Raw genomic sequence first — 27,961 nt, 5'->3', positions numbered from 1 at the left:
GGTTTGGACACAAGGAGAAAGAGAGAGAGAGAGAGAGAGAGAGAGAGAGAGAGAGAGAGTGAGAGTGAGAGAGAGAGAGAGCAAGTGACCTAGAGAAATAAAGATTGTCTCCATCTCGAGATGAAGGCTTTGCTGGGCTTTCCTCAACGGAGGTAACAAGCCAAATATAACACCTGACCCATTTACTACAACTATTCACTGTGACGGCTGCCCCTACCAACCATCACACACACTCACACTCCCAGTCTGAAGGTCTATTCGTCCCCCAATAAGTCCTTCACTGAGGTTAGTCCACCTGTCTGTGTGCATTTGTTTAAAAAAAATAAAAAAACACGACCAGAAAAGCTGAAAAGTGTCTTGCTTGAAATTAAGTTGGAAAAAGTTATATTTGATGAACAGATTTTTCAGACATGTGGCTGGACATTAAAAAAAACATTGACATCTGGTTATTGAGCGTTATTAACGAGTCCTGCTGAGGGATTATTTCATTTCACACTGCAGACTGTTATCCCCCCCCAAGGTGTCTCTGGACAGAGTCAAAGATGGCGAGGTCGGAGACGCACTCAGCTGTGTTATCACTATTGGCTGGGGGCCAGTTAGGAGTAGTGAGGGAGGAGTCAGCAGACAGTCAGTGGCCGTATGAAACAGTATATACATACTGGATGTTTTCATTTGTAATATTATTTAAAATGTACTATTTACAGGTTTATCAAAAGAGCGTTAAAGTAAAGAGCGTTGTGTTGGATGAAGTTGAGGTTGTTGTGTGGATGTTATACGTCTGTGTCAACAGAGTAAGCGTGCACCGTGCCAGTGTATCCACAAGATGGGGTTGCTGTCTTGCTCGTTTGCATTTTGAAGGCGTTTCAATGTACAGGCATCGTTCTGTGGTCTGTGTCTGTGTGTGTGTGTCTGTGTGTGAACTCCCTGCCTGCCCATGTAAGTATCTGTCACTGGTTTTGAATTCAGGGAGCCATGCCATAAACACTCATCATTGACTATGATGGTGGAGTCAGCAATTATTTCTACCTCCCTGTTGAGCACCGGACCATTCAGAACTTTCAGAATTGAGTCCAGCTTTCACAACGCAGTCTTTGGATTTTTCTGTCTTTATCTTCTGGAGAAGGAGCACAAAATATCAATACGATCTTCACTTTTGTTGCCACTCCTCGCCCTCCTCTACTGGGAGGTCAGAGGTCAGCTAGTTATTAACAGGCTGTTGTGGATTCAGTCTTTCGTGGTGGTGATTACTCGTCCAGATATACAAAGTAGATGACCTTATGTAACTATAAAGTTCTCAAAGAGTCCAGGCATGACACAGCAAAATTACCTTATAGTAAATTATTTACTACCTTCTTTTACTATTCAATTATAATTAATACACATATTCACAAAAATGGCTTTTCTGATCCACGTTTTATGAACACTATCAACACTTTCAATGCTAAAACCACCCGAAATCCCCATATTAGTGCCTGGAAAGGAAAACACTTGTTCCCAGCTGGTCTCTAAATGTAGGATGCAAACTGTAAAACGGACCATTGTGCTCCTTTATGTCTCCCCTTTTGAGACGTGGAAGCACTTCCTGCGGAGGCGGTGAATAGCAGATGCTGCTCAACTCTCCATTCGGCTTTTACAAACCGTTTGAAAGGAGTAAAATGAACTGTGACAATGCTTTTCACATCAGGACACTTGAGAGATAGATTAGCTTCTTCTAATCAATGCAAACATGTGGGGGAAAAAAAGCTTATTTTTCTTCCTTTCTTCTCGTTCATGACGTCTCAGTAGGCGGCTCTGTGTTCCGCATCACAGATTTTCCAAACAAAAGTTAATAAAGCATCGGCCATTGTCTGAGTGACTGTCAACTTTTCCGTCTCTCTCTTCCTCCCGTGTTTCCCCCTGTCCTCCCCGTCAGGCTGCCATAGAGAAGTTGACCTGGAAAGACCGTCTTCCTGGATACTTCATCAACGTTTCCTCTATCCTCTTTATGGTTAGTACATAAAAAGCTGCCTAATGCTCTGCTTAGGATCATACATTTGCTCAGTATGTGTGGATGAAAGCACTTTAAATAGAAAGATAAAGACACAGTTAATGTACATAAATGAGAATATGATTGACCCACTTCGATGTGGTCTTTGAAATATTAATTCCTGCCTCGGCACTGCGGCTATCAGACGAATATGGTCGAGAAATGACTTATTTATTTTCTTTTATTTCTTCCTTTCTGCTCCCAGTTTTGCTTGACGTTTTCAGCCGTTTTCGGCGTCATCATCTACCGCATCACGGTGTCGGCCCTGATGGCGATGAGCCCCGACCCGGAGACCAAGTCCAATGTTCGGGTGACGGTGACGGCCACCGCGGTCATCATCAACCTGGTGGTTATTCTGATCCTCGACGAAATCTATGGCGCAGTGGCATTGTGGCTGACTGAGCTAGGTACAGAAATACAAACGGTCATTTGCTCTTATAGCGCGGTGACTTCGAGAACCCATTACGTTGCAAATTTGGAACACACGAACAAACTGAGAAAACACAAAAAACATCTACGAACAATGCTTAAACTACAATTCCTTGCTGGCCTCAACAATTTCAGAGTCATTCTATCTCAATTACTAAATTAAAATTAAAACATTTATTTGCTTCCATGCCGAGAGTTAGATGAAACGTTCAATATGAAGCTAGAACCGTCAATTGTTAGCTTAGCTTAGCACAACGACTGGGAGCAGGAGGAAACGGTTAGCTCTGGTTTGTGCAAAAGTAAAAACAACATAATATCCCCGTAAAACCAAAACTCGTTTCATACGGAATATCTAAATAATTGAATTAGTCGAACTTGGTTTGGAGGTGCTGCTAGGTTTTGGACAGAGCCAGGCTAGCTGTTTCCCCTTGCTTCAGATCTTTGTGCTAAGCTAGGCTAACCATAGCTGGCTGTAGCTTTTTACTGAATTTACTGAACAGATATGAGAGTGGTATCAATCTTCACATGGAACTCTCAGCAAGCAAGGTATTTCCTAGAATGTAAAATAATAATAATAATAAAAGTCACCTTAAAAAACGCCATCATTCAGCTTGTCCAGGTCCAGGTGACATTTCATTTTTTTCCATATTGGGTGTTAAAGGCTGCACTTTCTTTTCACCTCTTTAGAATAAACAGCTTGTCATCAGGGGAATGCTACTTTTACAACATATCTTAAATCTGCTCATTATCCAGCTTTGATTTGCCTGATTCAAATTCTTATGCGATACGATAATATCCTACATGATGCCATATTTCGAAAACGTTTAAAAAAAGCACAAAAGTCACAATTGTTTTCATGTAATCATCATCAGCATCCGTGAGTATTTGTGTGTGCGAGAGACAGAAAGAGTCTTTCTGCTTCTCGGTGGACAGTTTGATGAAACTTTGATGTTTTCACGCTCCAGTCATCCCATCAGTCATCCCAGGAGGTTTCAACCACACTTACATTCATATTCAAAACCTCTGAAATAGAGGGAAATAATGGGACAGAGAAGTGAGAGAAAGAGGGTGTGTGTGTGTGTGTGTGAGAGTGCATGGATGTGCCATGTGAAAAGTGCGAGTATTTTAACCTACTTCCAGCACAGTGATCATGTTATGACTCAAATTCAAGAGTCAGACCGACAGAATCACCCCTTCAAACTCGGTTCAGTTGCTATCAGCCTGGACTAAAAACTCACACTGAAGAAAACCTTAAACATGATAACACGAACACAATGATAGCCAGACCTCAACATACGCTCCCCTACAAATGTTAGCTCTGTTAGCTGCAAACCGCCAGCTTAGCTGTCTCCGCGTGTAGAGCCGTGTGGAGGCAATACCTCAACTAATTACTGTGTTAATTTAAACCGCTTATGATCATGTATGGGATATGATCTTTACATGAGCACAGAGAAACCAGGTTATTCATATACACGTTCACGATAAATACTAGTAACGCCGTTCCTCATTACTGGATTCTGTTATTTTTTTCAAAAACAAACCAAAGCTGATGTGTCAGCTTGTCACTAACACTTCGCGAGAGAATCCAGTTTCTTTCTGAGTACTCCAGCTAGCATATTCTGGTTTCTCATAAACGGGCTAGGGGCTTATCCCGGCTTCTTAAAACAAGATATTGTGTTTACATGTGCAAACACATACGCGGGATTCTCCAAAAAAAACAATTATAAATGTGTTACTCTTTTCCACATTCATAGATACTCCAAAGTTGGAATTAAGCGCCTTTGACATTCTCTCCAACCCGCTTGCCGTCCTCACAAACCAACACCATGCCAAATCTTTCTTACAGTCCCACTTCACCTGTCTTTCAGAGATTCCCAAAACAGAAACCAACTTTGAGGAGCGTCTCATCCTGAAAGCCTTCCTGCTCAAGTTCATGAACGCGTACGCGCCCATCTTTTACGTGGCCTTCTTCAAGGGACGGTAAGTCCTGCGCGCGTGTGCGTAGGAGTGTGTTAGTGCAGAGCTGTCCTGTGAAACAGTCCTGTGACAGTGCGTGTTTCAGCTAACCCAATGGGTTTCATTCAGCCTAATGAGGAGAGTTGTCTTAAACTACGAAGGAGCATTTAATCCTTCAGTTTATTGAATCCAAGTGGAGCTGCTCAGTCCTAATTGTGGGTTTTCTCGCAGGTTTGCTGGTCGACCTGGAAACTACGTGTACGTCTTCAACGATTATCGGATGGAAGAGGTTCGTTACCCAACTTTGCATCTGTGTTTCCGTTCATTTGGCTGAATGAGTAAAAGGTAACGCGATAATGAATGAATGTACAAACGAGGTGCGTGTCTCCCTCAGTGTGCGCCAGGAGGCTGCCTCATAGAGCTGTGCATTCAGCTCAGCATCATCATGCTGGGGAAGCAGCTGATCCAGAACAACATCTTTGAGATCGGCATCCCGTGAGTAGACTGCATCACTTCTTTATTTGTATCTGCTCACTTGGTGTGTAGTTTTCTAAATCTAGAGACATGGAACGCATAAGAGCGAAGTAACAAAGTGGGATATATTTGACAAAATGTCTGAATAGCCAACGCTACTTCTATGGCCTCATTCTTTGACACCTAACACACACACACGCACACACATGCTCGCTCCCAAGCACTTTCAAGATTCGCCTCTTGTTCTAATAAAATTCCTCGCATGTCCGCACGCTGGTTCTTCTTCTTCAGCTCTTACATGCTAATCCCAAAAGGGGTCAGAGGTCAGCTCTGTTTATAGCAACTGTCACACAACAGAGGTGTCTTTTTTGGCCTCGGGGCCGCACCGTAACGGTTGCCGTGAGCCTAGCTTGACCTCCCGTCCCGTCAGGTGAGCCTCATCAAACACGGCTGCTTTTCTCCAGGACTCCCCGAGGGATCAGCGAGCCACGGTGCATACCGTCTACATACCATCGACTCATCTGTTTTACATTCATCTACTTAACAGCCTTCGCACCTGGGAGCCCACCAGTAAAAAAACACAGACTTCAGGCAGTGCATCAGAGGTTCAAACCATTGTACCCGACCCTAAAAGCTCCTGTCTAAAGATGGAAGTCTGAGGTCACCACCACATCCTCCCTGAGAGGATTCAGGCCTATTGAGACTTCACAGCAGCCTCATTCTGAGCTCCCACCCATGAGACCAATGCAAGTGACTGGCCCACAGCGGCCACGGCTTGTTGAATTATTTAACAAGGGCGTACTTTTTGCCCTGGACAGTCCCGTTAACGTGCTGTGACATATTGAGGTTTGAAATGTGGACTTCAAATTGTGCAGCTCCCGAATTGGGGCACAGTTTGTGTGCATTGTGTGTTGCAGGGGTGGAGAGACGGTTTGAGGCAAAGATGCTGCGTGATACACTTTTATTTTAAAAGACGCTTCTGAAAACAGTTGCCTTAGAGTCATCCTGCTTTTCGGTTTTCCTCAGTTTCAAAGTAATCCAGTGATAGTTTTCTGTACATACATGGGGAGGCTGCCAACAGGAACTGCTAACAGCTACTTTCATTAAATTCAATAAGGACTGAATCAAAGCCAAACTCCTATTTTCCTATTTTCTTTCATTATTTAAAGCTGTATTAAGTGACTTTGACCACTAGAGGGCAGAAAAATACCTACATATTCATAACAACACAGCCCCTAAATGCTGTCCAAATTATGATACTCATGGTTTACCTGGTGAACCTCAGCCTACTTACACATCAAGCAGACATCATTCATGTGGAGTCATCTTTCTGACCACTTGATGGATGTAAGTGCAATATTTAAGTGTCGTTTAAAAACCCCAACTCCTGAGAACATATGGAGTTCTTTGGCTTGTCTGAAAGGCTAAAAGCTGTGCAGGTTGAATGAAATAACCTGATGCTTTTTTTATATTAACTGGCTCCAGTGGCAGGCCGTGCATTTCATACCTGGGCCTTCACTGCTGTCCTGCAGCTGAAACACCTCATTATGACACCACAGCTACGGTTATTATTTGTTTCGTGTAAAAATGAAGCTCAACACCTATAAATACACTAACTGCAGAGTGCAGATACATGAATACGCCGAGAGTGTGTCTCCTCTCTGCTCTGACTGCAGCTGGGACTGCTGCTCGAGGCTGCTGTGAGAGTAACCGCCTGTGAGTGCTTTGGGGCGGCTCACGGCAGCACCCGCTGCTCGTTCGCGTGCTTTCACGTCAGAGTCAAAACACCAGAAAAGTCTCCAACAACACCAGAACCAGAAGTCGCTAGATTTGTCGCTAGTAGCTTTTGACAAAAAAAGTCGGTGGGGGTTGGAAAGTCACCAGATTTAGCGAGAAATTCGCCAAGTTGGCAACACTGGCACCGACTAAATGTGTCCCCAGCGCACCATTGGACATAACAATAGTTCCTATCACAAACAAAAATCCATCTTCATAAAATCAAGTTGTACAAATAATAATATATAAACAAGCATATTAAAGCTACTACAGATGTAAAAACAAATGCATTTACCAGAGCTGCTGTTTAAAGACAGTCCATCCTCCTTTCTTTGTTAACAAAGAGTTTAATCTCACGGTTGTTCAGTAGATCCGTGCGTTTTAGTTCCAATAAGAAGTCCTTCTCGATTCATGGACGCCAGTGAAGACAGTCGAGCCTCCCCAGTTGTATTTCTTGAATACGTTTTAATGCGTTTGAGGGCTGAAAATCTCCGCTCAACAGAGGCAGCAGATATTGGGATTGTCACCGCCCAACATGTCACGCTAGACCACTGACCAATCACGTATGGCTAGGCCAGCTAGAAGGCTCTGGCACGTCAAAGACTACGCCCAACATGTCAAACTAAAGATCTGATTGGTTGAAGACTATGACAATCAACAATATCGTCCCCATTCACTTAAACTGCAAAGGGATTCACTGGTGAGTCTGCAGGCCTCGGGCCTCTCTTCTTACCTAGAGACACAGAGGTGAAATCTGATTGGATAAAAGCTCTACTTAAAACAAGCTGCACTGGAAGCAGAGCAACTGAGGAAGACAGTAGCTGTGCTATGAGAAAATAAGATAATAGGAAAATAAATTATAATACATGTAGTGTATTTATGAAAAATTATAAAATAGCTCTAACTTTGTGATTCTGTCTAGGCCAGCAGAGAAGGCCTTGCAGACCCTGACGGCCCGCCACTGACTGGCTCATTAGCTGATTGAAATTGTTGTTACATTTTTGAGTGAGGCCTCGCATTTTTCCACAGGTCACATGACCTGGCAGTAAAACAGGGCATTTGATCCAAAAGACGTTCACACAGAGAGTCAAAGAGTCCTGACCTACATCCGAAACCTCTCATTTCCTTTGAGATCAGCAGCAGGGAACAGGACTGTGTGTGTGTGGTTGTGGACACGTGTGTCTGCATCTAGTTTACGTGACTGTTTGTGTGTTTAAAAGGACAGTAAACATTTAGATTTTCACTGCCTCCCTGAATGTGCCATACTGTGTGTGTGTGTGTGTGTGTGTGTGTGTGTGTGTGTGTGTGTGTGTTTGATGACCACATTAATAATGCAGTCAGGCATTTAGCTGCTCTTGTTAGAGTTTTTATTAGAGCAGTAAACACAGTCACGTGCATGCACAACAACACTTACACACCCGATAATGTGTTGTCCATTAAACACAGCCGCACATGCATCGGTTCACATGCACACACATACTGTGAGTTGGAATTATTCCCACCAAGACACACACACACGGAACGCTTTTGTACTGTACCTGGCTCGCTCTGTGCTCTCCCGCGAACGCCAGTCTACTGGCTGCTTTTCTCCGCTGGCGTCCAGGTTTCTGTAAGAAGTCCAGGTGGTTGGTCTGTCTCTCATGTCCCAGGGAAAGTATACTGAGTGCACATCCCGTACGCCAGCACCACCCTGCTTCACATGCACGATTCATATAAACACTTAGGTCCAGCGCCTTGTAGAGTAAATACAGGTAGTTTATTTGTTTGGGAGGCGCATTTCTTTTTTCAGTGGAATTCCGTCTTCGAGCTGCAGCAAAGACGCATCATTTTAAACTTTGACAAATACAATCCAACTTACCTTGAACAAATGAGAGCAAATCTGTTATGACGGGACAAACTCTCACTGTATCCTGACAGAAGTGCATGAGACCGATAATCTATGAACAAATTAAGTTTGTCTGCCTCCTCTTAGTGCTCCTAATGGCATTTGCAAGAGAAAGTTTGATCCGGCCACTAAAATATGTTTCTGAAAACATTGCAGGTGAGAAATAGGCAACGCAGTAAAGGACTCTTTACTCATATTTAATCAGCGCTGCCTAATTTGGCGGTTTGATCGGAGTTCACGACCTCCACTAGCAGCGATTGACAGCTGCGTTAGAGACTCCTCGGCTCTGATTGGCCTTTTTCTTTCTTCGGGCGCGGTGGAATCTTGCAAATGCCGTTAGGAGCACTGAAAGGAGGCAGAGGAACCAGATTATTTCACGGATTATCCGTCTCATGTACTTCTGTCAGGATATAGTGACAGTTTGAGCATCTGTAGTTTCAAATCAAAGTGTCCAACTCTGACACGTCCTGGAATAATGTCAAAAAAAGACACCTGATGGCAATGCAACACACAGCAGTCTGTCATTAGATCACTTTCCTACTACAGGAATCCTGTTTAGTCACCGCTGCATTACATTTGTAAACAATATTCACAGTTTTGTATACATTTCTTTATGTCAGATGAGATTTATCGTTTTTTATTTCACACTTTTACTCACTAAATGTCAGGAGGACTTCCCTTTAAACTTGTTCTTTTCTCCCCTCTGTCCTGACAGGAAGTTGAAGAAGCTGGTGCGCGCGTTGAAGGATAAAGGACCGGCGGAGAAGGAGCTGGAGGAGGAGAGGCCTCCACAGCAGTGGAACCTGGACTACGCCCTGGCTCCCTTTGAAGGCCTCACGCCTGAATACATGGAGATGAGTGAGTCTGCGCACACACCCACACACACACACACACACACACACACACACACACACACACACACACAGAAATAGTTATAGAGACAAAGTGCAGCCATTCAGGCACCAACGTAGGTCTTCCTGTACGTCCCTGAGAGGTGTTATGTAATCGTCAGGTAAAAATGAACACCTGGACTGAGGAGCATATGAATGTAGGACGTATTTGTGTTCACACACACACACACACACACACTCATCAAGACCACGCTTATGACAGCATTTGTCAGATGTTGAAATGTTGTACGTTAACCTGACGAGGACCTTTACCGGAGAATTTGAATTACGACTCTTGTCCGTCACAACTAACATTGTATTTTGTGACTTGTTGCATTCGTCCACATGCAAGAGTGCACTCACCCTGCACGCACAGTCATTCATTCACACTCATGTCCATCACAAACCAAAGCACATAAACACCAGAGTGTAAAGGCTTTTCCTCCGTCATGCATAATCAGTCTCAGCTGTGTATTTAAATCAACGTGTTTGAGCAAGTGACACATTATTTTGAATGGCTTTCAGGTTCGTTCACCACGGCCCTCCGTCTTTGGTTAGAATGCCACAATTCTATTTGCTTCTTCAGGCATTTTGCTAGTTAAAAATAGAAAATAGAAAGGTGACGTTGTGGTTCCTCAGTTGTCTGAATTTGACACGGTGCTTATACAGGCCTGTCACCGGCTATATGGAGAGAGTTAAAGAACGGAACGGACTGACAAAACAAAACTGTCTGATGTTTTTTCGACAGGCATCTGTAGATTTCTGGGAGCCTACAGGAGTGAGTAGAGAATGCTGCAGCGTGGCCTTCTAAAGATCTGTAATGTAATCAGTGCAGAGATCGCATTACATCTTTATGTATTTAACACGTTGTAGCTCAATGTCCAACATTTCACACATTTGTTGCGTTAGATGGTTGTAATCATGGTGAATGGTTACATTAGTGAATTCAGACCCTTTTTTGAAAACTGAGGGTCCGACAGTGGCCCGGCCAGCTAATTAAGAATAAGTTTAAATTATTCACTTTTCCTTCAGGTAATGTTTCTGTACAGATAGCCAGCAAAACATCGTCATTAAAGCACCAGTTCACCCCAAAATCAGAAATTGACATTGACCCTCTTACCTGTAGTGTGTGTATATATATATATATATATATATATATATATATATTAGTTTAGGTGTGAATTGCATAATTTTGGAGATATCATCCGTAGAGATGATTTCTCTCCAATTTAATATATGTATTGGGTCATTCTTTTCTGTAGCTTTTGCTGAGACCCGCCTGCATACGCACGTTACCCAGAAGGCCGCCCTGCCTTAAAGGGGAAGGCTCCCATGAAGCGGCAATCAGTCATATCTTTTTCTTTCACCCTATTCCTTTCCAGCTCAGGAAAAAATCCCGGTAGCCAGTTGTCAGTGCTATTTAACGTCATAATACGTCAACGAGCGCTCGAGCAACGCGCTGACGACGTAGCTGGCCACGTTTAGTGTGAACGTACGATCGTAGAAGCCAACTGGGCTTATTTGAAGCCTCCACCTATATAATATTACAATTTCCCAATATTACAGAGAACATAAAATGAATATGTACAAGATATGACTACGTAAAATATTATTGACAAGATGTTTTTACAAGATATGAAATATCTCATTCATCGCCTATTAAAAATAGGCGATGAATGACTTTTCATCCAGTGGGCAGTATTGGACCCTTTGGTCAGATACAAAAACTACAACTGCTCACACCATCTGTAGATTTTGGTGGAATCAAGACGTTAAGTGAAGCAAAGCAGTTTTAACACTAGAAGCTGTGCCGTGGCATGCTAATGTGGACAGAGGGAGGACGGTCGAATGAGGGGAAAACAGAGGAAAGACGGAGCTGATGTCACCGCAGGGCAAAGCCAGGAATGTAAGAAATGTCTGAGCTCTACATGCAAACACACACTCACACATAGCTGTGAGATGTATGAATGGGTAGCTCTGGGTTATTTGGGTGTGTGTTAAGGTGTGTGTGTGTGTGTGTGTGCGTCCTTCTTTGTGTGCGCCCGGGCCCGGCCTCGAACCCGTCAACCTTGGCTCGGATAGATAGCGAGGGGTTATTCTAAGCTTGCCCTCTAGCGCTCGCCCCGCTCCGCCGTCGTATTTTCTTCCTCGCCGCTCTTTGTCTCGGCGCAGCATCCCGAGGTGAGGCCGTCAGTCTCCGGCTCGCTGGAAATCCCCGTTCCCACACTGCTTAGGTTCCACCGCTCCGTCTTTCTCATGTTTCCCTCTCCGCATGCTTAGGGAAGCAGGTGACGGTGGTTTCGAGCATTTATTGACAGTTCATAGCAGCGATAATGTGAAAGAGGTTCTACCTTTAAATCAATGAGGTAATCACGTGTCACCTTGAGTTCTGACCGTCCTATTTAAAACACTTCTGCATCAGGCACACCACTTGTGTTTTACATAGTAAGGGTTTAGCGAAGATGCATGTGTTTGGGAAGTAGTGAGCATCTGGATAAACCAGAGTTGGATTATACTGCACGAGTTGCAGCCTTAATGCAGCTGATCTCTGACCTCCCCGAAGCCGAAAAGGAAGCCGGAGTGGCAAGCCTGGACTAGTCTTAAAAGACTCCTGTCTAAGTGGGCGGTGGCAGTGCTCCACACTGGAGGCTCCAGACTGAACAATTTTAAAAAAACTAGGTGACGTCTCCGAGTCGCACTGGTGCTCCCTGTTATATAATTGAGTCGCACTGTCTCCAAAAAATAGTTGCGAAAATGTGACTAAATGGTTGCAGTCCGGAGCCCTGTGTGTACGTGTGATGTGCTGTTAAATAAATTCCCGTCAACTGTCGTTTTAATTATCAGTCACGGATGTTGTGTGTCTGTGTTATCTAATCAGACTGACTTACATAACACGACAAACAGGTGCAGCGGAGTGTTTAACCTTAAAAGGCGTCCTCTGAAGCACGGAGCGAGTCCAGACAGAGAGCGTGACTCCCGGCCAGACAAATGGCTACTCACCAACACGTCAACCCGACGGCGGTTTAAAATGTGTGTGTTATTTCTTTTTTTGTGTTGTGGATTCCTTTTCTCACACGTGGGCCGTCTCTCATGCCGGCAGAAATATGGCTGTGGTTCTTCTTTTTTTTATGCCAGCTTCACCATAGTAGAGCGGACACAAAGATGTGTTTCAAGAGAAACACACAGGACGGGGATTGTGAAGGATCTTGCATCACATGACGTCTGCCATTTTGTAAACATGGAGCATATTGCATAATTCAGTCATTATTATATAATTCTCTCACGCCTCAGTAACTCAGCTTTCAACCATAACAGCCAGACAACTAGGCATAAGATAATTGTGACAGTGGATGACCGTCACATCTGGTGGAGACACTCCTGGAGTTACCTCAAGGTGAACGTCTGAGAACGTCTCTCAGATACTTTTCAGTTCCGTGTTGAGGCTCGGAAATTGATTTCTCTCTTGAACAAATTCTCTTTTAACTTAATCGGAGCACTGAACAACTTCTTCAGAGGCTGAAAATATCCCAACAGGGATGTGATTTGAGATGAAGCTGGACAAAGACTGAAGTGATAATCCTCTGATTGGGAACTCCGCTGCGAGGCAACTACGAAACTAGGGGAAGCGCTTTGCAACGTCTGCAGCAGGACAGAAGTAGACACCGTAGTAGACACCCATGATGCTATGACGTAAATTTCAACCGCAAAAGCATCCGATATATGTTCTCCATCAAACTGCAGTCAGCAACTTGAAGAAAGTCTTTGTTTAAACTGCCCTGCGGTAGAAAAGTGTAACTTTGGTTATCTTTGCATCTGTTATAGAGCGAATTACGTAAGTGCTAGCAGTGGGATTTTTCGGCTCTGCTGGTGTTTGCTGAGGACTCCAGCTGCAGCAGCTGTGGAGGCTGTGCGGCCACACTCATTTTCGACGTACATTTGAATGTCGTCAGCGTAATGATGATAAGAAACAACGGGCCTCATTCAACAGGTTTTTTCAAATACACTTTCATTTGTTCTTGAGGAAGAAAAGTCGGCGGCAGATTCATGACGTGCTCTTAAACCGCAGAATTGTTCGTACCTGTGTTTTTTATACAGATGCCGTTACTCGTTCAGTGTTGAAGTGAAAAGACTACGTCGCTTTGTGAAACACAGTGGAAACCTACTATAGTAATCGTTTGTTTGGATCAAATGAATTACTATAAGTGGATGATTATTATAACACATTTCTCATGCAAATTACCACCTTATTGACATTTGTATATTTACTATATGGATATAAAGTAATAATGCAGACAGCTTCCTATTTACTGAATTTTATAGACTGCTTCAAACGCTTTTCAAATTACTGGATAATTCAAATACACTTTAACACAGTACAGTACTGTGTGTATAGAATATAGCTTACTGTAGTTGAAATGATAATAAGGCTATAGCCTAAAACAGTATTCTGTTCAGAACTACAGCGACGTAAGAAGTGCAAATAGGCTACTAAGCCACAGCTGTTCAAAAGGCCTGAAAATAAACTACATAATTATTGCTGAATATATCTATAAAATACATCAAATGTTCCATGTATGAAAAGAGCCAAATGGAACGCTGCAAGCAAATCATTCAAACAGCATTTGTATTGAAAAGCCTTGATCTTGAAATTGTTTATCTGCCGATACCGAGTACTGATCTGAAAAACAAAATGTCTATATATCATTTTAACAGCTGTAAACTACTAACCCTGTTCGGATGGGATAGGATAGCTCTCACTGTTGTGTGGCCTGGCTCAGGCTAAAGCCTTTGTAAAACATGAGCAAATACATGCAGAGAATAAATGCCACAGGTCTGCCTTTGATGATCTAATTTGACAGATCTTCCAGCGTAACATAATGACAAATGTCTAGCGCCGGCCCGATGTGCATGTGCAACTCTCAACGGAGATGAGAAAGAAGCGAGATGGCTCATTAATTAGCTACTTTCATCATCCATTTCAGACGCAGAAGTAGCTAAATATTCAGCCATCTTCTCTGCAGGATGTAGTGATGTCGGTGTTCAACACTATAACGCGTTTGATGATTGCCTCTCTCTTCTCTGCAGTCATCCAGTTTGGTTTCGTCTCTCTGTTCGTGGCTTCGTTCCCACTCGCTCCGCTCTTCGCTCTGCTCAACAACGTCATCGAGATCCGACTGGACGCCAAGAAGTTTGTTACGGAGCTACGCCGGCCGGTCGCCATACGTGCTAAAGACATCGGTAAGCTGGTGCGACGCACCTAGAAAGAAGGAAAAGGCTACCACACGGAGCATAACTATCTCCCATTCTCCAGCCAATGCAGTTTGTAATATTGAGTAGCATGCTTTGTGTAGAGTTCTGAGACCTTTACAACCAAATTGATTTGAATTCATTAGCTATCACAACACATTTACAATTACTGCTCCTCCCGCTTATCGCTTGAACCATTTTCTCTCTCTCCTGCTCTTCTTTCTGTAGGTATATGGTACAACATACTGAGTGGAATGGGAAAATTCTCAGTCATTATAAATGTAAGTATTAATGCAATGTCCCTGCATGTGATGGAGGCAGATATATGCACAAGGAATGCTTGAAAATAGTAATAATTGCAGAGAAAGCAGACGTCTCTACCCACACAGAAATAATCTAGACTGATGAACAGCACTACAAAGAATATTATAGATTTTAGATTTTCATAACATGACATGAAATGTTAAACGTTTGTAGCAGTAGCTCATTAGCGTCGTAAAAGGTTCTACTTCAGTGCTTGAAGTGCCAGTACTCACTATTACATTCTGAATTTCTACAGGGAATAAAAGATATTAGGGGATATTGGGTTTGGGAGTTCTTACCCAAGACAATTTTAAAGTAGTTTTTTTTCCTTAAGACTGCGATTTCACATCCTTTTGGACCAAAAAGCTTCAAGACAAAATATCTTTATTGTAAGTTAAATAATAATATTTTATAATTAAGTAATGATTTCATCATTAACACATATTATAGCCTTAAACTGATTGTTTCATTATTCTGTAAATGATTCCTCTTTAAAATCATATTGTTTAAATCAAAAGAGCAGATTCAGAAAAAAATAGTTTTTATTGATCATTAGAAATAATAAGATAAACAGTTCACTAATTATATATATATAAAAAATTTAAAACCGCACCCTCGTTCTCATACTTTAAATTACCCATCGCTGAAAATGATAGTGGCTATTATTAAACAGAGATGTGACCTCTACGGTTGCTCTGAGATGTAATCCATCATGACCTTGTGAGGTCCCAGAGCCTCGTCTGAAACACCTGAAGCTGCTGATCTGTGGAGGTCAAGGTGTGTTGTAGAGTCAGGGAAGTTCTGTTTGGGATTTGTCCTTGGCCGGCGAAACAAATCCTATTTCGTTTACTTTTAATACGAAAGAGATTTGTGTAGGATTAAGAAAAACAAGCAGCAGTTTTTTTATTTATTCTAGAGCTTTATGGGGCGTTGGACACATATACACACACTTAAGCTGCCCCAGGAGCTTCAAGGCAGTGGAAACCTGGGAGCGGACTTTGTTTAATACTAAATTAATCTCTAAAATACGTAGTTTAGGAGAACTGTGCTTTTAAACTTCTGAAAATGAACAGTCTGACCCCTGCAGCTCTTCCACAACCTCTTGTTTCACGGTCTGCTTTATTTTTGATGAATTTTTATGACCGTAAAAATGTTTCACTCTGTCTCTCTGTTTCTCCCCGGAGGCCTTTGTGATCTCCTTCACATCAGACTTCATCCCTCGACTCGTCTACCAGTACATGTTCAGTCAGACCGGCACCATGCACGGCTTCATTGACCACACGCTCTCCTACTTCAACGTGTCCAATTTTAAACCTGGCACGACACCGCAGAACTTAGAGCAAGGGGCCATCACCGTCTGCCGGTAAAAACTCACACACACACACACACACACACACACGCATGCACACACTCACAAGTTCTGGATATTGGTAAAAATTCTTCAATCATAATTTGCTTAATTACCTTTGTGACAGGCATTGATAAATACTATGAGAAAAAATTTGATTGTTTCATTAAGCATTCATGATGCACACGCACTGACGTGTCGGGGGTTAATTAACCCGAATAGTTGACTAATCGAGAATTCAATCTAAGGAGCAGGAAAATGTGGTTATGAAATAAAGGATAATAGCAACAATATTTGCAAAAACAGCGCAAAACTGCATCTTTTTTTTGTATGATCATTTTCTTTTTACTGCCAGTTGAGTACTTTGTACATTCAAGAAAACAGTCAAGTCAGCTCATCTATTTTTATAGAGGAATTCAGTTTGTCTTAGTGGAAAAAACAACATCGCTCTGTTTTGCCATAGCTCATATTTTTGGCATTAATACATAACTCACTCTAGTCAACAACAAATGGCTTCCAATTTCATGCTTATTTCAAGGCTAGTATCCGTTTAACCGAACAGAAGGATGTGTCTGTCTCTTCTTTGGTGCTGAAGTCCATCTCCAGCTGACTTTTCTCTTTCTTTACAAGCCTTTATTCATATCCAGAAATATTTACTGTCACCGGAAACTCTAAAAGAACGATCCCACTCTTTCTGTTTTGTGCCATAAAGCAATCCAGGAGATGTTATCGCAGAGTACGTAATACAGCAGCCAAGGCTGCAGAATTAAAAGCTGGCTGGTTTTGTATCATGACAGGGTACCAAAACTGAGATATCAGCATTTTATACATACAATAATGTATCGTCTGCATAAAGTCACATATAGCGTGATGTTCAATGATTTGTATATACAGTAGGACTGATGCATTTGATGAGTAATAATTGCTGTCGTTCATTGCTTGCATGTCTTAATGCACACAGGTAATCCCTTTCTGGGTGTCCAAAGGCCCTTTTCTGCATCTAGTGGAGACATCACCCAAGTTTGAGCCTGAGGGGGGGGGGGGGGGGGGGGGGGGGGGGGTTGATGATGATTCTACAGATTTAGAAATACAGTACACTATTGTATCGCCTTTGAATTTTCACTCATGCCAGTGGCAAGCATCTCTTTCATAATAATCAATATAGAGCGCTGTAGAGGAAAAGGTCATGGATGCCGGCGCCCACAGACAGAGGTTGGCCCGCTGTTACATAAGACAGCTAATAATTACAATGCAAGAATACGGCCTTTGTGCCAATGCCGTGGTGGTATGTCACGCCGGAAACACGACGAGATACTCGCATGCCTAGGCGTGAAATTGGCTGGCGAATGTTCCAAGTGTGTGTCTCTGCAGCGTGCGTCCCGTTACATAGTGTATGTACAGACAGCAGTCGCTGCTTAAGGCGACCGATTCAACGCAGTATGCAAAGTATGTCAGCTGCTCCTGACAGTGAATTCGTCTTTCTTTTTCTTTCCTTCCTTGTTGTTGGCCCAGTTCATTTTGGGACTCTAGTTGTATGGATGAATTTATGCAGGGGGGGAGGGGAAGTAGTAAAGAATGCATGGATGGACAGGGAATGGAGAGATGAGGGATGCTATTATTGAACAGAAGATGAGATAAAGCTGGGGAAAGGGAAGTATGGAAAGATGTAGAAATAAAACAGGAAGGAAAGGAAGGAGAGAGGCACTGTGGTTGGGTGGGTGGATGGTGTGACAGAGGCCAACCACTATGGTATTAAATGTTTAATTACATTTGGAAACAGCAGTGCGAGGAAGTTGAAGAAGGTTTCTGCGTCAGTGGGCAGAGCACCACTCTACTTATCTGCAGACATGTTTTCTCCACTGTATTCACAATGCTAAATGGAAATGTTGGTAAACTATGACTTGTGCTTGGCGGTCAAACTTTCACCAATGTCATGAAAGATTTGTTTCAGAGAAAAAAACTAGTTTTTACACTTAATTTATATGGAAATTAATTACACTCAAAATACAAATGTAGGGGGGAGGAGAGAGATTCTGTAACCATTACTGTATATATAAAATGATTTAAGAGGCGCTGGATTATTTACACAGTATTTCACACGTGTGTTATTAACATGATACTAATATTTCCATTTTAAATATGGCAGTTATCACCAGTACTGATAAATCACAACCCCGAGTTAAAACCAAACTCCTTTTGGTAGATGTGATATTCTGTCGTTCACCACCCAGAGCTAGTGACCAATCCAGAAAACACAAAAAAGACTTCCTTATAATAAAGGTATGTGCATGTTGCATTTAATGCTGGCTGGCTTAGCTAAGTGTCTGTTAGATGACATGGGGACTAAAAGAAAAAAAACATAGACTGTATATCGTTGAAATGTTCGTACTTGCGCTGTATTGAAGAAGACTTGAAACTAGAGATTGAGACCATAAACTCATGTTTACGATGTTTACTGAGGTAGTAAATCAAGTGAGAAGTAGAGTCATTCTCTCATAGACTTCTATACAACCTGACTTCTTTTTGAGAGGAGTCTCCCCCTGCTGGCCATTAGAAAGAATGCAGGTTCAAGGCACTTCGTCATTGACTTCACTGGAGGTTGCCATCTGGTAAACTGGATTTTCCACACCCCATTTGTGCACAATCGATATGTGATGATGTAAGTAGTCATACCTTTTCTCATGAAATATTTATCTTTAAAGGGGATTTAGGTCTAAGCCCTGCTGAGGTACCATTGAACAAATATGAAATCTCTGCCAGCCTCTGCAGTCATTTGGCTGACCTCCATGTGGAGGGGGCAAGAGAAAAGGCAACTTCCTTACAGTGGAACACTTTTTCTCTGTGTTCCTGACATGTTCTGACGTTAGTTGGATTTAAATCAAATTATATTTAGCAAGAATGCTCAACAGCGATTTAAAGAAAGCAAACAGATACATCAAGGATAGTGAAAGCAAGAGAGAGAGGACGAGTTAACCACAAACTCTTGTGATTAGAAGGCTTTATATGTTGCAAACCACTGACTCGTCCTGGGTAAGACTTTGAAAAGTATTATGAAAGCAAGACTTTTAGGCTTCTACCTGCTTAATATCAAGACAGTGCTTGTTTCTTGAGCTGACGGGAAGTTGGCTGTAGTAACCCTCTTAGCACCGGGAAGTCAAGTATAAGCCAAGGAATAATGTGACGGATTATCATGTCATTTCTGATAGAATGATTCCTCTAGGTCAGGGGTATTCAATTAAAATTCAAAAAGGTCCAGTTCGAGAAAATGTCCTCATGTAAAGGTTCGTAACGTCACAATAATGTCTACATAGCACTATGATTTAGTGCCAGACATATATTGAAGTAGCCTAACAGTTGTATCAACATCTGTATGTAGTCAACAACTGACCATCAAATCAAATAAATAAAGTTCAATTTAATTATAGCCCAACAATATTAATAGTCCATTTTCAAATTGAACAAGATGCATTATAAATAATATATGCTCTAATGATAAATCAATGTTCATCTTTCATTTCAAGTACAATATGGGCTTGATTTAGAAATGCAATACGGATTCAAAACATTTGTGCTTTGTCTCGTAGTGGCGCTTCACATTGCAGAAATAAGCCGAGTTCATTACGCCAAATAACAGACACATGTTGGAACATGGTGGCAATAAACATTTCATTCTAGTGTGAAGATGTCTCATGGGTAAATGGGTTCCTTCAGTTTTCTAAGCTACCGTAAGCTCTTTTATTGAGTTTTCTTTCAGCAAATCCTCTGGTAAACAGGTATGCAGTATATACAGTATGTCTGGGGCTTTTATTGTGAAAGGTAAGAACGTTTTTCAAGGTTAAAAGAAGTAATACAGTTTATAGGCTGATGGACATTCATTTTTCAGATATTTGGTCAGAAACCAAAGAATTGAATACATTTCAATTATGATATGATGATGGAGGGAAAGTCAGGTGATCAGCCAAGTATTTTGGGATAAATCGCCTGAGCAACATGAATATATGTACCAAATCTAAAGACAATCCATTCAGGGTTCAACAAGAAATTTCACAAAATGTCTAAAATGTCAACCCCATGTTGGTGCTGGAGGTTAAATCAGCAGGATTAACAAAGTCAGCAGGATTCATCCTCTGGAGACCATGAATGTCTTTACAAAGTTTCATGGCAATCCATTAGATAGTAGTTGAGATATTTCAGTCTGCACCAAAGTGGACTGACCCCCATTTCCATCCCTAAAGCAAGCAATGGTAAAAAAAAATCTGGAAAAAAACAAGTTAACTCACTTGCCAGAAAGGAGCATTGGGACTCTCCATAACTCAAAGATCAATATAATTGATCTGAAACTTGGAAATTAAATTTTTTACGTGATAGGGACCTTTATCTGCCAAAGACCAGTCTGGAACATGTTGGATGGGAATTTTGGACTTACGTGCTTTTCTGTTGTTCCTCTCTGAACCCAGCCAGGAAGAAGTAATGCACTGAAGTTTTGGATCAAAGTAAACAGAATGCCTGACCTGTTGTCACCGTTCTCTGCTCCTAACCATTCTGCGGAAAGAAGGAAAAACAGAATAGCGGCAAAGCAAAAGACAAGAGTGTCTGAAAAAGATCACAGAAAAATGGAAGGCAGACGCAAAGACATTTGCCGCCTTTCCACTGCATGGCTCGACTCGACCCGACTCCGTCAGCCTCAAGTTTGGTAACAGGTCTTTTCCCTCTGATGCAGCGTTCCCACTTCAGATAGTTCCCCCTCAGTGTAGGCCAGATTCTCACGGTGTCGGTGCTGGAAACCGCCGTGACATCATCTTCAACAAAAGGGAGGAACGTCTGCTCTTCGTCAGCCGTACGCCGTGGTGTTTGTAGTGTACGTCATTTTTCAAAGTCTGGGTCGAGTGAATTACCCCTGACTGTGTTTTCAAAAACTGCGGGTTTGTGCAGGATGTCCCGTGTCGCACCGTTTGACGATTCTCTCTGATCAATCCGTGGTCTGGGTAGGTTCAACTCCACCTTGTAGTATCGGCTCGCCTCGCTTGAGACCTCGACCAAGGTGGTTCTCAAGTTCTCAAGTCTCTCACATACTAACTGTAATCTCACTGGTCTTATGAAAGAATATTGAGTTAGATGCTCCAGTTGTTGCCGAGCTGCACTCTTATAACCAAACATGGAGTTTCTATGAAAAACACACACACACACACACACACACACACAGGAAGAGAGAAAGAGGGACAAACGCTTATTTCACGATACTATTTACAAAGTTGATTCCACCTCGGCAAGTCGGAATGAAAGTGGCTGGAGTGTGAGGTCTTGTCTTGCAGTTTAGCTCACATCAGAAGTTGATCCACAACAAAAAATACTGTAAAATATTGGCGAGCGGGTGAGAGAAAGATGAATAGATCAAAGAAGGAAGAGAGGGAGAGAAGAGCCGACTCTCACGGGCAGCATTCCTCACTCATGACTGTATAAGGAGAAGGAATCAGACACCATAAGTCTGACACACACACACACACAATGCACACACACATATTTCGCCCTCCCTTTCTATACTGCCGGTCAAGTACTTAGTGAGACAATCAGGACATTTCATCTATTTTAAGTCCAGAGGAATGTGTGTGTGTGTGTGTGTGTGTGTGTGTGTGTGTGTGTGTGTGTGTGTGTGTGTGTGTGTGTGTGTGTGTGTGTGTGTGTGTGTGTGGATGTAGATGTCAATTGTCTCAATTTTAAAACTTTGATCTGATCCATCACATTAATCTGACATGTTCATCTGCTGTGTGTTCACTGTAAAGGACCGTTTCCACTGTGATCCGCATTTCCTGCATTCCCAGTTCTTTCTTTAAAGAAAAAAAAGAAGCCAGCAAATGTTACTAAAGATAATATAATTGAAGATAAATATATGAAAAAATACAAATGCAGATTATGCATAAGACTAGCATAGCCAGCAATTGACTGACTGCTAGTACTATAGTACTTTGGACCTCCATAACCTCCACTCTTCTTGGCTTTTGTGTTTGTTGACCATGCAGTAAAAAGTATTTAGCGGCCGCAATGGAAATAGATTTATGTATGTTGTGTTTGCGAATTCAGTGTCTCCCTATGCTCCACACATCCAATGGCTCATCTTGAGCCCAATTGTCCTGCAGAAAACCTGTCATAGCTTAATTACATCTTTACTTCCATGTTTCTAAGCATTTTCCATCTTGACCCTCTTTATTTTCTGCCTTTTTGCTAGACCATGTGGTTAGATAAGTGATGGTTTGTGGACTGCGGTTTTGAAGCCTCGAGCTTGTTGTTTTGGCCGCCGCCATCTTTTTTTTTTGCAACCAGTGAACAAAAGTGACCATATTCTGACTGTGGAGGAGAGACGCCATATATAGCTCTAGTAGCGATCTGTCAATCACAAGATAGCCACGCCCTAAAGCATGCCCTGCTTTATCATCTATTTTACGCTAAATGAACATCATGCTGAATTGAAGAAGACTTGAAACTAGAGACTGAGACCATAAACCCATGTTTACAATGTGTACTGAGGTAATAAATTAAGAGAGAAGTAGAGTCATTTTCTCATAGACTTCTATACAATCAGATCTCTTTTAGCAACCAGAGGAGTCGCCCCCTGATGGCCAGATGAGATAATGCAAGTTTAAGACATTGGCTACGCAGGATATGTCCAAATAAATACCTGGAACACACCTTAAAAGTTCCATTCAAATCTACCAAAAGGGACGTGGCAAACGACACAAATTACACTCTAAATCACTCTAATTATTACAAAACTCTGAGGATCGTTTTCATGATAATGACATGTCTGTTGTGCTACAAAGATTCATTTCTCATTCAAACATATTACGTTTTTGTCAAGCTTCACATTGATTCCCGTGAGTGGGCCTAATGTAAACATTATAGGTGTCGCTGGCACCTGAGCGTATCGATCGGGCCGCTGATCAAACATTTATAAGCACATGTGTTGTATTTTGGTCCCCTCTGTTTAAACTTTATGTATCTTCAGAAAAATACAAAAACAACAAAGTTATTGGCTGACACATGATGTGACCATATCGCTTAGCTGTTGAGTCAGGACCACGGACAGCGCTCAGGTTGCCCACTTTGCCCAACGGTAAAATCTCCCCCTGGTGTTTGTTTTTTTGACTGTCTGACTGTGAGCAGATGTGACTTCAGTGTGAGACGGAACTTTGCCACGGCGGGTGTATTGCTGGAGACCCAAGGAAGCTCAGGAGTTGAGTGTGAGGTTGTTTGTACGAGAGACCACAGGCCGAGCATTCAGCCCGTTCTCAACAGGCATGTTTTCAAAGGGCATTGCACGAGGACATTGTAATGACGAAACAAGCGTGATCGGTCTCACGCCTCTAGACAGAATTCACCAGCTAAAGTGACTTTGTGAAGCCCAAGACGCACTCGCTGCTGCTTGTGGCTTTACTCTGAATATTTGGCAATTGAGCTGCTTTCTTCTGTTTAAAGATAAAGGGATTGAACCCGTAGTAGCGGCTATGTTTTGACTGAAGGACTTTATAGCTCCACATGACGCTGATCTTTGACTATAAAGCTCAAGTCATATTACATAGTTCGGAGTATTGCTCCCCTGATTGGTGTTCAGAAGGAAGTGTTGCAGCCCACAGTACAGACTAATAGTTGGATAATAAGTGTATTGTTGTTCATTGCCTTTTTGATACATTTGATTATGTCTAGCAGGATTTTAAGTAGTTACAGATTCAAACTCCCCTCAGCTGTCAACTTAGCTGACTGCTTGCCGTAGAGTTGATTTTGATTGAATCCTGCTGTGTTCGTATATATGTTTCCATATGGGACTGACTGACTGCATCCAACTGTTTTTTTTCTTTGTAAATAAAGAGGTTGAGACCCTCTTTATGTTGTTTAGGAGCGATTGCGTCCAACAGGAAACAGCTTGGTCAAACGTCTGTTCTACCAGGAGTTACTGAGCACAAATGTACCCAACGAGTTGGCTCAAGCCATCAGCACGATGCATGTTAACGGTGCGGTCGGTGATTCTGTCCGCTCTGTGTGCAGTACACGGCGCTGGTTCTGTAAATGGGAAATAAACAGGCCGAGCCACACAACACTATTCCAGCCAGTGTTGAGTTCAAACAATTGCTACACGAATGGTGTTCAATCAAATAATAGTCATAGACAGATGTGATCACTATAAGCGACTGTATCAACAATCTTTCTCCAGAACCGCAGGAACACAGATGTTTGCCCGTAAATGCTAATCCACTAGATATTCTTTGCTCATTATTCTTGTTTTTATTCACTTTTTTTTGAATAAACGGAGAACGGAGCATCAGCGTTTGTCTCCTTCACACTGCTTCACTCTGCTCCTCAGGCTGATGGACCACTGAGACACTCCATTTTTTTTCTTCATGCAACTTGACATCCTCTCGCTTTGTTCTCCGATCTTGTTGCACTGCAGCCAACAGATTCGGCGGCAGCGGCTCGGCGACCCAAACTGTCCGACTGCCACGGGTTACATTACTACACCATGTTAATGTTTATTGTTTGAATGAAACACTGTGCTATTAGTAACACTCCATACGCCAACATAAGAATCCTTCATGACTCAGCTGGCTGGATCAGTGAGACAGCAAAGCAAAGACAAAATGTATGAGCGAATGACCCAATTTCATAAATGACTAACCAATGAGAATGTTTTCATTTGCGTGCGTTACATCCTCAACTTCCTCAAGGCTTCATATTTCTCTTATTAACAAAACACATGTTTTATTTTGTCGTTCTTCTGCCTCCGTTCCTCTTTCTTGTTGTCTTATCCCCGTCTCTTGTTTCTCTCTTCCGAACCGTCCTTTTAAGCCCTCTGCCGTTCTCAGGACATGTGGTTCCAGTTTTCCGCCGTTTAGAATGTTTCCTGCAAAGAAAACCAAGAAAAAGGAATCCTAATAAAGTTTATTGCACTTTGAGTCGGGTCTCAAGCTGAGCGGAGGAGAGAGGATGTTTGAATGCGTGCGGGTGAAAGATAAATCAGTTTGGCTCACAGCATGGAGGAGGAAAGTTTGTCTGAGACAGATTGTCAGACGCTGCATCCATCAGCCATCACCTGTCAGTCGAACAGTGTGGGAGGTGACCTCCAGTTGATTCTGGGCGGAAACCTCCAGGTTTGAGAATTGAAGCCAATGCTGAACTTCCTTAAACTTGCATTCTTTCTCTGGTAGACTGACTCCTCTGGTGGCAAAAAGAAGTCTATGAGAAAATGACTCTACTTCTCTCTTGATCTATTATCTCAGTAAACATTGTAAACATGAGTTTATGGTCTCAATCTCTAGTTTCAAGTCTACTTCAATACAGCATGATGTTCATTTAGTAAATGATGGTCCACTTCTCTTAAGCAGCCGATGGTTGATTCAGTTTGAACTCTTGTTTTAGTGTTTAACCATGTTACTGCTCATGCTAACTACCCGCTGGATTCCAAACAAAGCTCCACCAGGAACAGTGACTCCATTTTCTTTGCATCCTCACTCTCTACCCCTAGGTACAAAGACTACAGGGAGCCCCCCTGGTCTACAGACGCGTACACCTTCTCCAAACAGTACTGGTGTGTCCTGGCTGCAAGACTGGCCTTCGTCATACTGTTCCAGGTAGGAGCTCATTGTTGCGTCTATAAGCTGGTCAATCAGCTCATGTGTGTCTGGGGTCCAGACATTTAAGAGCGTTTAAGAGCACAACATGACACAATACAAAATACAGAGATTACTAAGACATCTAACAGGTGCATACACATGTTGGGAATCTTAACTAAAAGCTCACTCTTCTTGCTCTGCAGCGTAGTTCAAAGCGCTCGCACTGTTTGGCGTTGCGTCATTTCTGTGGTGTTCTGCAGTCGAATGGAGACGATTCGTATCATAAAAAGGCCCATAAAGTGATAGTGTGTGCCTATTTTTGGCGGATCACAATGTACTCCCATCGTGATTGGGAATATAACCAGATGCCTCAGTCAAGTCGGCAAGCAGCTCAAATGATAAACATCAAACTGTCCGCCCGCACACCTCACTTACATGATATGTCCACCAAGTGTCCTCCAACAACTAAGCTGTTGGAGACGTTTCCCGTCATTACAGCTGCAGATGAATCATTCTTAAGAGTCAAGTCACATGAACGGAATTCAAGAAATTCCACACATTGGACCTCATTTCTATCTTAACTGTCTCCTCCTTTTTTGTCCCTACGGTGGCATGGTACGAGTGTGCCGCCAGATTCAGCAAACACTCCTAACTTCAGACAACTGTGTGAACAGGATGAACGCCAGCTGTGCATGAATGAGTGCGCGTTCATGAGTTTGTAAATGTGCATGTTTATTAAACCATATAAGCCAACGTTTGGATGTTGATTATCTTGGCCACGGTCAAAGCCTCGAAGCATACGGGTCAGCTTTAGCATCCGGCCCAATACGTCCTATATTGAAGTCCTGCTTTCAGAGAGCCACAAAGGAAAGTCTATCATTATTAACAGCGTCAGCAGCTGAATTAAGGGACCTGCTAAAGGCAAGGGGGAAAAAATGACATAACCCTTTCTCCTCTTCTCCTCCCTCCGCCAGAATCTGGTGATGTTCCTCAGCCTCATCGTTGCCTGGGGGATCCCCGACGTTCCCAAAACCATCGTGGAGCAGTTCAAGCGGGAGAAGAAGCTCCTGGTCGACGTCTTCCTCCGGGAAGAGAAGGACAAATTCCAGCTCATCCAGAGCCTCTTCTCCAAGGACACCACCCTCCACCCGGGCCGCCACACGCTCCACACGCTCCACCCGGGCCACGGCTCGCTCCTCCCGGGCCGCTTCAGCACCCTTCCCCCGGGTCCGACGCAGGGCTTGCCCGGAGACGGAGGAGGGCCGAGGGCGAGGAGCAGGGCCGCCAGCTTCAGCCAGTTCAGCAGGAATATTCCCCCGTCGCCCAAAAACGAAAACGAGAATTCCAGACACACGGTGGTGTGACATGCAACACACACAGCCGGAGGGGTGCTTCGGCCCGGGCCTCAGCACTGGAGAGCACGTTGCCCGAGTGATTCGGTCCTTGAATGTCCCAACCTGTGTCTTTCGTGTCCCGGTGTCTGACACAGTAGTTCTGTGTGATCGCGTTATCATTTCAAACAATTCATTGGTCTCAGTGTGGTTGAATGTGCATCGTCCACGCTGGTCGAATGTCTGCGTGTTGTTCCCACTTCCACCGACTGTTCACCCGATGAAAGTGTTCACATTTTTTGTGGAAGAATCAATGATTTAGTGAGGCACACTTGCTTCATAGCGTAGACAAGCAATAATTACAGTATTATCCTGAACAATCGAATATTACAAGAACCTGGAAGAGACTGGAGACGGAAGAAAGAACTGATGACGAACGGACAGGTTCAGGGATGAAGACTTTAATCGACACAAATGGATTGATGGACATGGGCTCATTCCCGGGACTGGGGACCGTCAGAACTCTCCTGCTTCATGTGCTTACGCTCTTCTATGTAGCAGCTACAACACTTTTCAATATGTGGTGCTGGAAGCACACATGAGCCTCCCAGGAGAGCAAATCGTTTTCTTTACACTGCTTACTGTGGTACATCGGATCTCTCTCCGTAGAATTCAGGCATCGCTTTGAATCCATTTT

General features: G+C 42.9%; 1 protein-coding gene across 1 annotated transcript in view; it reads left to right on the top strand.

The window, feature by feature from the left end:
- The window catches only part of ano2b (anoctamin 2b), a gene marked incomplete at both ends in the record, with an annotated part of 56,376 nt that extends 29,079 nt beyond the window's left edge, over nucleotides 1-27,297 (top strand). The window contains 11 exons of the mRNA XM_079183733.1: nucleotides 1,913-1,987; nucleotides 2,232-2,433; nucleotides 4,324-4,435; nucleotides 4,643-4,700; nucleotides 4,806-4,906; nucleotides 9,262-9,404; nucleotides 14,522-14,674; nucleotides 14,912-14,964; nucleotides 16,171-16,349; nucleotides 25,846-25,951; nucleotides 26,908-27,297. Coding sequence (XP_079039859.1) covers nucleotides 1,913-1,987; nucleotides 2,232-2,433; nucleotides 4,324-4,435; nucleotides 4,643-4,700; nucleotides 4,806-4,906; nucleotides 9,262-9,404; nucleotides 14,522-14,674; nucleotides 14,912-14,964; nucleotides 16,171-16,349; nucleotides 25,846-25,951; nucleotides 26,908-27,297 — 1,572 coding nt within the window. The remainder of the gene's footprint in view (nucleotides 1-1,912; nucleotides 1,988-2,231; nucleotides 2,434-4,323; nucleotides 4,436-4,642; nucleotides 4,701-4,805; nucleotides 4,907-9,261; nucleotides 9,405-14,521; nucleotides 14,675-14,911; nucleotides 14,965-16,170; nucleotides 16,350-25,845; nucleotides 25,952-26,907) is intronic.
- Between the last annotated feature and the right edge of the window lie 664 nt (nucleotides 27,298-27,961).

Source organism: Pholis gunnellus, assembly GCF_910591455.1.
Source record: "Pholis gunnellus genome assembly, chromosome: 22".
NCBI classification, from domain to species: Eukaryota; Metazoa; Chordata; class Actinopteri; order Perciformes; family Pholidae; genus Pholis; species Pholis gunnellus.
This window is presented reverse-complemented; position numbering and strand designations above follow the sequence as displayed.